This window comes from Erinaceus europaeus (assembly GCF_950295315.1).
Source record: "Erinaceus europaeus chromosome 5 unlocalized genomic scaffold, mEriEur2.1 SUPER_5_unloc_1, whole genome shotgun sequence".
Taxonomy (NCBI): Eukaryota; Metazoa; Chordata; class Mammalia; order Eulipotyphla; family Erinaceidae; genus Erinaceus; species Erinaceus europaeus.
Genome location: NW_026647112.1, coordinates 568,192 through 581,304, shown reverse-complemented (window position 1 = coordinate 581,304; position 13,113 = coordinate 568,192). Strand labels below are relative to the sequence as shown.

Here is a 13,113-nt window from a genome sequence, read left to right as displayed (position 1 = left end):
TTTCCCTCTTTCTGTTAACTCATTTAGCTCCGGTTTATGGTGTGGTGGGAGACTGGACTTGGAACTTTGGAGCCTCACATGTGAAAATCTTTTTACATCACATCATGCTACCTCCTCAGTGTGCAGCAAGAGACAGAGGGAGAGACACACAGCCCTGGAGCCAGCACTGCTGTGTGCTCCCAGGACTTACCCAGGGCCATGCGAATCACAAGGCTTCATGTTGCCCAGTCAGCTACACCTCAGTCTCTGGCCTGCCTTTGACTCTATAGATCCCCAAGAATAAAAACCACACCTAAAGAAGAGTGACAACAACCAATCATGCTAAATACAAAAACACTGGTTCCCAGACCTTCTTGGGCTGTGAGCATGTGGTGGGACGTCAGCAGGTCAAAGGCCTCGAAGCAGTGCACATCAAGCTTCAGAGCCTCCTTGTAGCTGTAGGTCGCGAGGGTCCGGTTGTCCAGTGCATCATAGATTTTCCCTCGTAAGAGACAAATGGAGCTCTTTATCTGTGGGGAGAATACGAGCTATACAAGTCAGGCTTAAGCCTCAATTTTTTATTTTATTTTATTTTATTGTATTAAACATACTACGCCGGGCCATGAAGCGGTGCACCTGCTACAGAACACACACTACCACGAGTGAAGACCTGGGCCCAAGCACCCAATTCCCACCCGTGCAGGTGAAGCTTCCTGAGTGGTGGACCACACTGCAGCTGCCTGTCTTTCTCTCTTCCTCACCCCTCTCTATTTATATCTCCATAAAAAGGGAGGGAGGGAGGAAGGGATGGAGGGAAGGAGAGAGAGAAAAAGGAGGAAAAGAGTGTGGCAGAAAAACCCAATAGTTATGCAAAGAGACTCTTTCTCATGCCTGAGGCTCCAAAGTCGCCCCCAGCATCACCACAAGCCAGAGCTGAGTAGGGCGCCGGTAAGAAAGAAAGAAGGGATAGAGAGAGGCGCCCAGTGTTGGTGCGCATTAGCTGTGTTCAAACCCCCAACCCCACCTGCAGGAGGAGAGCTTTGCAAGTGGTGAAGCAATGCTGTAGGTGTCTCTCTTGTCTCCCTCCTTCCCTCTCTCTCATGTCCCTTCACTCTCCATTTCTAAATGTCTTCATCCAATAAACTATAAAAACAATTTAAAAAATAAAAAAAGGGAAAGAATGGAAGAAATTGCAAGCCACTGTGCCAGTGGAATATTCATGCAGGCACCAAGTCTCAGTGACAACCCTGGTGGCAACACAAACAAACAAGCTCTGAGTTCCTGACGCTGCTACCTGGTGTCCTGTTCTGTCGCAAATGCTGCAGGATTCTGAGACACGAGAGTATGAACTTATCAAACCCACTTCGAGGCCGTCTGATAGGGAGACCCCAATAGCAGGTCACCCTGGAAGCAACCTAGTGGAAAGCTGAGTTCTGTGCTGTCTAGAACTGGACAGCCAGTGTCCCTGACTAGCCCTGCTGAGCTCTGGATGCTGGTTCCAGGGACTGAACCTGGGGCCTCAGAGCCTCATATAGGAGGGTCCCACAGAACTGCTGAGCTGTGTCCCCGCTCCTCTAGGTAACTGGCTGCTGGCACTGAAACTTGGTGAACACACCACTCACCGAGGACGGGGACATGTCCCAGTCGGAAGAGGGGTCTTTCATACTGCTGTCATCTTTGAGGTGTCTCTCAAACAGCCTCTTGTTGATCGGCTCCTCCATGTCGAGAATGTCGAGGGCCTGCTGGTGCTCCCGCGCAGCGTACTGTGGGGAAGCAGAGCCGTCACGAAACTGCACACAGCAGCTCGGACTGGGAATACCAGCAGCACACCCTCTTACTTCTCAGAGCAGAGTTTTCCTCATGCATTCAGCTCTTAGAACAAAATCTAGGAGGCTGGTGCTGGCACAGCCAGTTAAACGCACACATCACAATGTGCAAGGACCCGGGTTCGAGCCCCCGCTCCCCACCTGCAGGGGAGAAGCTTCACGAGTGGTGAAGCAGGGCTGTGGGTGTCTCTCTTTCTCCCTGCCCTGCTCCCCCCAATTTCTCTCTGTTCTGTCAAATAAAACAAGGGGGGAAAAAACAGGAAAGAATGGCCACCAGGAGAGCAGGCACTGACTAGCAATATCCCTGGAGGCAAAACAAAAACAAGAAAATCAATATTCTACATCAAGCAGAACCAGTAAAAGAGCATTTCCTCACAAAACCCAAAGCCGCTGAGCTCTATCATTCTACATCAAGCAGAACCAGTAAAAGAGCATTTCCTCACAAAACCCAAAGCCGCTGAGCTCTATCACCGATCCCCAACAGGGCCACTAAGCAGTTATGCGGCAAAGATCTGAACACACAAGCAAGATGGAGCATACTCACGTGGCATCTAGCTGCCAGGTAGCGGCACGCCTCATACAACTAGGAAAGAAACGGCTCTTGTGAGAAAGTGCCCAACAACCCACCCATCCTCATTCCATAGGCAAACTCAGCAAGCTGGCAGCCTGACCTCAGGACTCGCCACACCTGAGGGTGGCAGGCCAACACCACGGTCACTCATGACGCCCCTGCCTTTACCTTGTGAGTAAAAGGGAGTCACGGAGTGGTACTATCACCCCAGTCTCGGAAGGTCACTGGGTGACAGTTCAAAGGATGGACTAGAAGGTGTAAGCATGGAGGTGCAAGGGGGAAATGTTACTAAAGAATGAAGAAACCGGGGCCAGGCAGTGGCACACCTGACTGAGCGCACACATTACAGTGCACAAGAACCTGGGTTTGAGCCCCCGGTCCCCACCTGCAGGGGGGAAGCTTCACAGATACAGTGCTGCAGGCATCTCTGTCCCTCTCCATCCCTATTTCCCCATTCCTTTCAATTTCTGTCTCTACCCAATAAATTAAACAAACAAAAACTATGAAGAAACTGACAAATGGGCCAGGCAGTGGTGCACCTGGTTCAGCGCACACACAACAGCGTGCAAGGACCCGGGTTCCAGGCCCTGGTCAGCGCATGGAAGCACCTGCAGGGGCTGCTTCCCAGGCAGCTCTCTCCCTGTCTATCTCTTTCCCTCTCCCTCCCCATATCTCCCAGTCTATCCCTCTCCCTCTAGCTACCCCTTTCCCTCTCCCTCTCCCTCTCCCTCCGCCCACCCCTCTATCCCTCTCCCTCTGCCCACCCCTCTATCCCTCTCCCTCTGTCTATCACTGTTTAGAGGATGGAAGAAAAAGAGAGAGAAAGGCCACTGTTGGTATGCATGAGACCCCTTCTGTTTCATTTGGTTTAAATCCCCCCTACTTAACACTATTCTATTTACATAACCACTGCATAGCCCAGCGAAAACAACATAACCCGTCGCCGTCGACAACAACATATGGCGCTACAACGTGGGGCTGGACCTGCGTAACTCCCAGGTAAGTGAAGACTTTGCCTACCTATGCACTATGGTCTTCTCTTCTACTTATGAAGAGGTTTGCCAAAGCCTCTATTGTTTCATTATGAGACAGTTTCTCTGTCTCTGGAACATTTTCCTCTGGGCCACACTTCGGTTCCCTGACCGGGAACTTTGGTTTCTTATGACCGGGATCATAGAGCTTGGGAGATGCACTGAGATTTCTCCTTGGACTTTCTGGATTCCCTCTCCCATGTTTCCTGAGGAAAAGGACTACATTTTGCTCCGGGCCACAGTTTGGTTCTTTATGACCGTGATCGTAGACCTTGGGATATGCATGGAGATTTCCACTGGGACTTTCTGAACTTCTTCTTCAATGTTTCCCATGGAGAAGGACTACTCTAGTTTGAGGAGCATTCTCCAGTACCCTGGCAGTTCCCAAGTATGGAGACACGTGGTTAGTTCTACTCTCCTGATTGGATTCTTTCTTCGGTGGGAAGACGCTTTTAAAAATGGGTGCCTGAAGCAATCCAGCAGGAACAGTCAGAAGCACCCTAAATGGAATTTCGAGGAGCTTTTTGGACTAGGACGCCCTCTGGGGACTCTTAATCCTACATGGTGAGATCTTGATAATCTGGTTCAAGTTGTGTTTCATAAGAGAATGATTTGAATGACTGAATTTTTGTTTGACATTGACTAAAAAAAAAAATGCTGGACGCAGCCATGATTTCTAGAGACATCCAGAAACAATCCAAAAAATTGTTTTTTCCCTCCTTTGATTTCTCTTTTACATCTTGACATGAATCTGAAATGTTTAATCCTGAAAACTGTATGAGTTATGGGTGGGGCAGATAGTGCAATGATTATGTTAATTATTCTCATGCCTGAGGCTTTTAACCGTGATTCTTCTGTTTACCTTTCCACATTTTATTGAGTTTAAACTGTTTAAACAACCTTAAAATCATACTAGAAAGGACTTCCAATTATAATGGAGTTATCAATTATAGTAAACTTCTAATCTGCTACAAGTTTTGTTTGACAAGTAAGTGAATTTCAGCTGTCAAGTCTTCACATGAAAAAGCATCAACTCAGATAAAAATTTCTGGAAATGCATTTGGACCCCTGTTCTCTGACATCGCCCACAAGATGGAATGACTACAACACATCCCCGGAGACCAATAATGTGACCTGGCATGACCTGAAGAAACAGACTCACAGACTCCAAAGCTCACTCTCTACAGCAAAGCAGAATTCTGGTGGCCGACATTCCCCATCGAGACAGACGTGCAGCGTTTCATCCCTTGGCATTTTCTTCTGTGGTCAACTACTTTGGACTGGTACACCTCTTGGACACTTTATACAACTTTACAGCAGCTTCCCTTTATGCTGCTGTGTTTCTCAAAGACTAACTTCAGCCAATTGCCTTGAGACTTTATAGACCATGTCCCCTTGCCTGCAGGCTCTGCCCCCAGAGGCGGAAAACTCTCCCTCCTTATTAGGTTATGTCCACAGAGGCAGGAAACGCCCTTTGAGGCAAGAGATGCCCCCAGAGGCATGAAGCACTCCCAGAGGCAAGAAATGCCCTTTCGCCTGCTAGGCCTTGCCCTTTGAGGCAAGAAACGTTCCCCTTGGCATCACACTGGTTATTGCTGCTCACCTATTTTGTTTTCCATGTCTTACGCCAGTTCTTTTGAAAACGCCTGTACGATCTAAGTTTCTGTTCACCCCACACTCCTAATACTATGGCCATTAGTTAAAAAGAAAGGGGGAATTGTTGGTATGCATGAGACCCCTTCTGTTTCATTTGGTTTAAATCCCCCCTACTTAACACTATTCTATTTACACAACCACTGCATAGCCCAGCGAAAACAACATAACCTGTCGAAAACAACAGGCCACCAGGAGCCACTGGTGGAACAGTGCAAGTACCAAGTCTCAGCAAGCACCCTGGTGGCGATTTTCTTAAATAACAAACAGAAAAGAACCCAAACGCAGAAACTCAGCAGGGGGAGAGGGGTGAGGTGCTCAGAGCGAGGTCAGAACCCTCCCAACCCTTCAGCAAGAGGTACCGACCCACCTTGTCGAGCTTCCGGGAGCGCAGAGCGTGGGCGGCCCTGTGGTACTGCGCCGTCAGGTAGAGGCACTGTGCCAGCCAGTACACGTCCTGCGGCTCCTCTGGGGGGACAGGACTCGGTCAAGGGTAGGAGGGGCAGCGGCCCCTTCAACACCCAATGGGGAAACCCTGCCCCTGCCACTCACCGTGGGAGAGCGAGGCCACCTTGTCTGCCCAGAACAGAGCGCTCTGATACTGCTGCTGCAGACGGGGAGACAGGCATGAGACCCCAGAGAGAGAGCCTGCCACCCAGGGAGATGGCCTGCCACCCTGTGGGGAGAGAGCCGGCCACTCTATGGGGAGACAGCCTGCCACTCTGTGGGGAGAAAGCCTGTCACCCTGTGGGGAGAGAGCCTGTCACCCAGTGGGGAGCCAGCCTGTCACCCTGTGGGGAGAGAGCCTGTCACCCTGTGGGGAGAGAGCCTGTTACCCTGTGGGGAGACAGCCTGCCACTCTGTGGGGAGACAGCCTGTCACCCTGTGTGGAGAGAGCCTGTCACCCTGTAAGGAGAGAGCCTGTCATCCTGTGGGGAGAGAGCCTGTCACTCCGTGGGGAGAGAGCCTATCACTCTGTGGAGAGAGAGCCTGTCACTCTGGAGAGAGAGCCTATCACCCTATGGGGAGAGAGCCTGTCACCCTGTGGGGAGAGAGCCTGCCACTCTGTGGGGAGACAGCCTGTCACCCTGTGGGGAGAAAGCCTGTCACCCTATGTGGAGAGAGCCTGTCACCCTGTAAGGAGAGAGCCTGTCATCCTGTGGGGAGAGAGCCTGTCACTCTGTGGGGAGAGAGCCTGTCACTCTGTGGAGAGAGAGCCTGTCACTTTGTGGGGAGAGAGCCTGTCACCCTGTGTGGAGAGAGCCTGTCACCCTGTGGGGAGAGAGTCTGCCACTCTGTGGGGAGACAGCCTGTCACCCTGTGGGAAGAGAGCCTGTCACTCTGTGAGGAGAGCCTGTCACCCTGTAAGGAGAAAGCCTGTCACTCTGTGGGAAGAGAGCCTGTCACTCTGTGGGGAGAGCCTGTCACTCTGTGGGGAGAGCCTGTCACCCTGGGGAGAGAGCCCATTACCCTGTGGGGAGAGAGTCTGCCACTCTGTGGGGAGACAGCCTGTCACCCTGTGGGGAGAGAGCCTGTCACTCTGTGGGAAGAGAGCCTGTCACTCTGTGGGGAGAGCCTGTCACCCTGGGGAGAGAGCCCATTACCCTGTGGGGAGAGAGCCTGCCACCCTGTGGGGAGAGAGCCTGTCACCCTGTGAGGAGAGAGCTTGTCATTCTGTGGGCAGAGAGCCTGTCACCCTGGAGAGAGAGCCCATCACCCTGTGGGGAAAGAGCCTGTTACTCTAAGGGGAGAGAGCCCATTACCCTGTGGGGAGAGAGCTTGTCACTCTGTGAGGAGAGAGGCTGCCACTCTGTGGGGAGAGAGTCTGTCACCCTGTGGGGAAAGAGCCTGTCACCCTGTGGGGAGAGAGTCTGTCATCCTGTGAGGAAAGAGCCTGTCACCCTGTGGGGAGAGAGCCTGTCACCCTTGGGGAAAGAGGCTGTTACCCTGTGGGGAGAGAGCCTGCCACTCTGTGGGGAGACAGCCTGTCACCCTGTGGGGAGACAGCCTGTCACCCTGTGTGGAGAGAGCCTGTCACCCTGTGGGGAGACAGCCTGTCACTCTGTGGAGAGAGCCTGTCACCCTGTGGGGAGACAACCTGTCACCCTTGGGGAGAGTCTGTTACCCTGTGTGGAGAGAGCCTGTCACCCTGTGGGGAGAGAGCCTGTCACCCTGTGAGGAGAGAGCCTGTCACCCTGTGAGGAGAGAGCTTGTTACTCTGTGGGGAGAGAGCTGTTACCATCTGGAGAGAGAGCCTGCCACCCTGTGGGGAGAAAGCCTGTCACCCTGGCGAGAGAGCCTGTCACCCTGGGGACACCCACGTCAGAGCCACTAACAGCAGCACAGCTCCAGCTGCCGGGCCTCCCCTCCAGGAGAGAACTGTGGGAGAACCTGCAGGAATGAGGTTGACGGGATGGTGAGGGTGACATGGGTGTGAGGGTGCCGGGAGGGTGAGGGTGCTGGAGGGTGAAGTTGAGCGTGAGGCTGAGGGTGAGGAGGGTGAGGAGGCTGAGGGTGAGGAGGGTGAGGAGGCTGAGGGTGAGGAGGCTGAGGGTGAGGAGGGTGAGGATGCCGGAGGGTGGCTTCCGTAGGGGGGGAGGGCAGTGCCCGACGGGAGGCTCCGGGTGCGAGGACCGTCCACTCCAGCAGGGTCGGGCCGCCCCTCCTTTGCGGCTCCGCCCGCCGGGGTGCCGGTCCCCGGTCCGAGCCTGCGCCGCGCCGCCGCCGCCCACCTGGTCCAGGTACTGCCGGACGCGTTTCCGCAGCCGCTCCAGGTTCATGGCGGCCCCCTCGCCCGCGCGGCCCGCACTTCCGCCCCAAGCCCCGCCCCGGAAGTGTCCCAAACGCCTTCCCCTCCGCTTCCGGCTCGCGCCGAGAGTTCCGGCATGGCGGGTTCCGGGACGCGCCGCATTGGCTCCCCGACCAGGTCCAGCCGGTGCTGCTGCCCCCGAGTCCGGGCTGCTGACCCCGAGTCCCCGGCTGTGACCCCGAGTCCCCGCTGCTGACCCCGAGTCCGGGCTGCTGACCCCGAGTCCCGGCTGCTGACCCCGAGTCCCCGGCTGCTGACCCCGAGTCCCGGCTGCTGACCCCGAGTCCCGGCTGCTGACCCCGAGTCCGGGGCTGTGACCCCGAGTCCCCGCTGCTGACCCCGAGTCCCCGGCTGCTGACCCCAAGTCCCGGGCTGCTGAACCCGAGTCCCCGCTGCTGACCCCGAGTCCCCGGCTGCTGACCCCAAGTCCCGGGCTGCTGAACCCGGGCTGCTGACCCCGATCCCGGCTGCTGATCCCGAGTCCCGGGCTGCTGACCCCGAGTCCGGGCTGCTGACCCCGAGTCCCGGCTGCCGACCCCGAGACCGGGCTGTTGACCCGAGTCCCTGGCTGCTGACCCTGAGTCCCGGCTGCTGACCCCGAGTCCCGGCTGCTGACCCCGCGTCCCAGGCTGCTGACCCCGAGTCCCGGCGGTGCTGACCCCGAGTCCCGGCTGCTGACCCCGAGTCCCGGCTGCTGACCCCGAGTCCGGGCTGTGACCCCCGAGTCCCGGCTGTTGACCCCGAGTCCCCGGCTGCTGACCCCGAGTCCCGGCTGCTGACCCCGAGTCCGGGGCTGTGACCCCGAGTCCCCGCTGCTGACCCCGAGTCCCCGGCTGCTGACCCCAAGTCCCGGGCTGCTGAACCCGAGTCCCCGCTGCTGACCCCGAGTCCCCGGCTGCTGACCCCAAGTCCCGGGCTGCTGAACCCGGGCTGCTGACCCCGATCCCGGCTGCTGATCCCGAGTCCCGGGCTGCTGACCCCGAGTCCGGGCTGCTGACCCCGAGTCCCGGCTGCCGACCCCGAGACCGGGCTGTTGACCCGAGTCCCTGGCTGCTGACCCTGAGTCCCGGCTGCTGACCCCGAGTCCCGGCTGCTGACCCCGCGTCCCAGGCTGCTGACCCCGAGTCCCGGCGGTGCTGACCCCGAGTCCCGGCTGCTGACCCCGAGTCCGGGCTGTGACCCCCGAGTCCCGGCTGTTGACCCCGAGTCCCCGGCTGCTGACCCCGAGTCCCGGCTGCTGACCCCGAGTCCGGGGCTGTGACCCCGAGTCCCCGCTGCTGACCCCGAGTCCCCGGCTGCTGACCCCAAGTCCCGGGCTGCTGAACCCGGGCTGCTGACCCCGATCCCGGCTGCTGATCCCGAGTCCCGGGCTGCTGACCCTGAGTCCCGGGCTGCTGACCCCGAGTCCGGGCTGCTGACCCCGAGTCCCGGCTGCCGACCCCGAGACCGGGCTGTTGACCCGAGTCCCTGGCTGCTGACCCTGAGTCCCGGCTGCTGACCCCGAGTCCCGGCTGCTGACCCCGCGTCCCAGGCTGCTGACCCCGAGTCCCGGCGGTGCTGACCCCGAGTCCCGGCTGCTGACCCCGAGTCCCGGGCTGCTGACCCCAAGTCCCCGCTGCTGACCCCGAGTCTCGGGCTGTGACCCCGAGTCCGGGCTGCTGACCCCGAGTCCCGGCTGCTGACCCCGAGTCCCAACTGCTGACCCCGAGTCCCGGCTGCTGACCCCGAGTCCGGGCTGCTGACCCCGAGTCCCGGCTGCTGACCCCGAGTCTGGGCTGCTGACCCGAGTCCCAGCTGCTGACCCCGAGTCCCCGGCTGCTGACCCCGAGTCCCGGGCTGCTGACCCCGAGTCCCGGCGGTGCTGACCCCGCGTCCCCGGCTGCTGACCCCGAGTCCCGGCGGTGCTGACCCTGAGTCCCGGCTGCTGACCCCGAATCCGGGCTGCTGACCCCGAGTCCCGGGCTGCTGACCCCGAGTCCGGGCTGTGACCCCGAGTCCCGGCTCTTGACCCCGATCCCGGCTGCTGACCCCGAGTCCCGGTTGCTGACCCCGAGTCCGGGGCTGTGACCCCGAGTCCCCGCTGCTGACCCCGAGTCCCCGGCTGCTGACCCCAAGTCCCGGGCTGCTGAACCCGAGTCTGGGCTGCTGACCCCGATCCCGGCTGCTGACCCCGATCCCGGCTGCTGACCCCGAGTCCGGGCTGCTGACCCCGATCCCGGCTGCTGATCCCGAGTCCCGGGCTGCTGACCCTGAGTCCCGGGCTGCTGACCCCGAGTCCCGGCTGCTGACCCCGAGTCCGGGCTGCTGACCCCCAGTCCCGGGCTGCTGACCCCAATTCCGGGCTGTGACCCCGAGTCCCGGCTGCTGACCCCGAGTCCCGGCTGCCGACCCCGAGACCGGGCTGTTGACCCGAGTCCCTGGCTGCTGACCCTGAGTCCCGGCTGCTGACCCCGAGTCCCGGCTGCTGACCCCGCGTCCCAGGCTGCTGACCCCGAGTCCCGGCGGTGCTGACCCCGAGTCCCGGCTGCTGACCCCGAGTCCCGGGCTGCTGACCCCAAGTCCCCGCTGCTGACCCCGAGTCTCGGGCTGTGACCCCGAGTCCGGGCTGCTGACCCCGAGTCCCGGCTGCTGACCCCGAGTCCCAACTGCTGACCCCGAGTCCCGGCTGCTGACCCCGAGTCCGGGCTGCTGACCCCGAGTCCCGGCTGCTGACCCCGAGTCTGGGCTGCTGACCCGAGTCCCAGCTGCTGACCCCGAGTCCCCGGCTGCTGACCCCGAGTCCCTGCTGCTGACCCCGAGTCCCGGCTGCTGACCCCGAGTCCCGGGCTGCTGACCCCGAGTCCCGGCGGTGCTGACCCCGCGTCCCCGGCTGCTGACCCCGAGTCCCGGCGGTGCTGACCCTGAGTCCCGGCTGCTGACCCCGAATCCGGGCTGCTGACCCCGAGTCCCGGGCTGCTGACCCCGAGTCCGGGCTGTGACCCCGAGTCCCGGCTCTTGACCCCGATCCCGGCTGCTGACCCCGAGTCCCGGTTGCTGACCCCGAGTCCCGGGCTGCTGACCCCGATCGCGGCTGCTGACCCCGAGTCCGGGCTGCTAACCCCGAGTCCGGGCTGCTGACCCCGCGTCCCAGGCTGCTGCCCCAGGGTCCTGGGGCAGGGCCCCTCCCCTCTTCTCCTCTCCCCACCCCTCCTTTCCCCTCTGCTCCCCTCCCCTCTGCCTCCTCTCCCCTTCCCCTGTCCTCTGCCCTCCCTCCCACCGGAGGAGGCAGGACAACCCTGGGTCTCTGGGTCACAAGTGGGGTGCAGGTAGCCCACGTGGTTCGAGAGGTCGGGGTTCAAGCCAAACTCCAGAAGTGGGGCCACCGGGGCTGAGCCTCTCTGGGGCAGCGGGTGTCTTCCAGGCCGGCACCTCTCCTGCTTTGTGCAGGCCCTGGGTTCGAGTCCGAGCACCAGTGTCTGGTGAGCAGTGCTTGTGAGCAGTGCTTCTCTCCTCGTCTCTAAACCAAAACCAAAAGGACATCGGTTTCCTCACAATTTTTCTCTGTCTCTATCAATAAATAAAAATATAAAAATTAAAAACACGATAGCATTACATTTTGGGGCCAGGAGGTGGCGCAGCTGATTAGGTGCACATGTTCCCAGGCCCAAGAACCTGGTTCAAGCCCCCAGATCCCACCTGGGTGGGGGGGGGGGTTGGAACAGTGGAGCAGGGCTGCAGGCCTCTCTCCCTCAATTTGTTTCTATCAATATACAATAATTAATAAAGTTATGAAAATAAACTACAGAAGGAGGCAGATTTGTTGATAAAGCTCAGTTTATTGTACATCGCCAATATGTAACTTAGAGAAATATATATATATATATATATTCTAAGGAGGCAATAAATATTTATATAGATGTCATCAAAGGAATCAAAACAACAGGCTGCAACAAAATCACATAAAAGTCACACTGCCAACAGACAGCACATAAAAGTGAAAACCGGGTCCGGAGGTGGTGCACTGGATGAAGCGTTGGACTCTCAAGCATGAGGTCCTGAGTTCAATCCCCGGCAGCACATGTACCAGAGTGAAGTCTGGTTCTTTCTCTCTCCTTCTATCTTTATGAATAAATAAATAAAATCTTTTTTTAAAAAAGTGAAAACCAAAACAGGAAACATACATACTGTTCACCCTAATAGTTCGGATTCCAAAGGCTCCATTTTAAAAACTTGGTGCTCCCGTGTGGTGCTGGGGGCTTCATCCTGGGTCCTTGGTGGGGAAGGTGGGCGCTCCACAGGTGAGTCATCTCCCATCCCTAAAGGGTGTTTTGCAGGTGAGCAGAAAGACCGGCATCATGCTGGTTGGAGAGTGTCAGTACTTCTTGTTTCTTTCTCTGTCCCTTGATCCCGCCTCTCCCTGCAGGAAGTGGGAAGCAGCTCTGCTCAGTAACTAGAGGGCACGTGGCAAGGGACAGCTTAATTAATTAATTTGTTTGTTTATTAGAGACAGAGAAAGTGACAGGGGAGGGGGAGATAGGGAGACAGAGAGACACCTGCAGCCCTGCTTCACCATTCATGAAGTTTCCCCCTACAGGGGGAGACCGGGGATTTGAACCCAGACCCTTGTGCTTTGTAATGTGTGCGTTTACCAGGTGTGCCACCGCCCGGCCTCTGGCAAGGTACATTCTAAGCCTGTTTTCTGTTGTCTGAATCCTGTTGATAGTGCCTCTATAGGCCTCCGTGTGTCACCTCCTGCAGTCTCCTCTGTTCTAGCCCAAGTCACCCTAGCTGACCTAGCAGCAATCAAGACTCAACAGTCAGGAGCACGGTATCTGAGGGACAGGCCTGGGGCTGTGAGGCCAAGTAGCTGCTGAGAGCGGCTTAGGTGGTGGCTTTGGGCCTCTGGTTGTCCGGCAGGAACCTCAGACAGAATGTGGCTATGTGGGTTCTCTCCTGCAGTCAGCAGATGGCTTTCCTGTTTTTCTGTTCACAGGAAAGTGTGCTGCATTCTCGTGGGGGAGCCTGAGACTGGGCAGCTCCTCACAGCCGTCCTGGGAGTCACAGAAGTATCCTGTCTGCAGCCATCTCTGACTCCAGACCCACTCGACACAGCCCGCAAGGCTGTGTCCACTCTCCTCCCCTGAAATGTTCCCTGTAAACAGCATTGCTGTGAGCATCACTGTGCATTTTCTTCCTCAGCTTTGAATACATGTTTGCACTGTATGCACACTTACAAACATCGCTTTTCCTTTTCTATAAAAAGCA

General features: G+C 57.7%; 1 protein-coding gene and 1 long non-coding RNA gene across 2 annotated transcripts in view; one reads left to right on the top strand and one right to left on the bottom strand.

Moving 5' to 3' along the window:
• The window catches only part of CDC16 (cell division cycle 16), a 35,237-nt gene extending 27,333 nt beyond the window's left edge, over nucleotides 1-7,904 (bottom strand). The window contains exons 1-6 of the mRNA XM_007538600.3: nucleotides 7,793-7,904; nucleotides 5,613-5,667; nucleotides 5,431-5,528; nucleotides 2,350-2,388; nucleotides 1,602-1,742; nucleotides 350-509 (exon numbers count right to left, since the gene is read on the bottom strand). Coding sequence (XP_007538662.3) covers nucleotides 350-509; nucleotides 1,602-1,742; nucleotides 2,350-2,388; nucleotides 5,431-5,528; nucleotides 5,613-5,667; nucleotides 7,793-7,840 — 541 coding nt within the window. The 5' untranslated portion in view covers nucleotides 7,841-7,904. The remainder of the gene's footprint in view (nucleotides 1-349; nucleotides 510-1,601; nucleotides 1,743-2,349; nucleotides 2,389-5,430; nucleotides 5,529-5,612; nucleotides 5,668-7,792) is intronic.
• Nucleotides 7,558-13,113, top strand: LOC132536106 (uncharacterized). The gene is made up of 3 exons (XR_009547779.1): nucleotides 7,558-7,801; nucleotides 12,443-12,527; nucleotides 12,842-13,113. It is a non-coding gene; the product is annotated as an uncharacterized LOC132536106 (long non-coding RNA).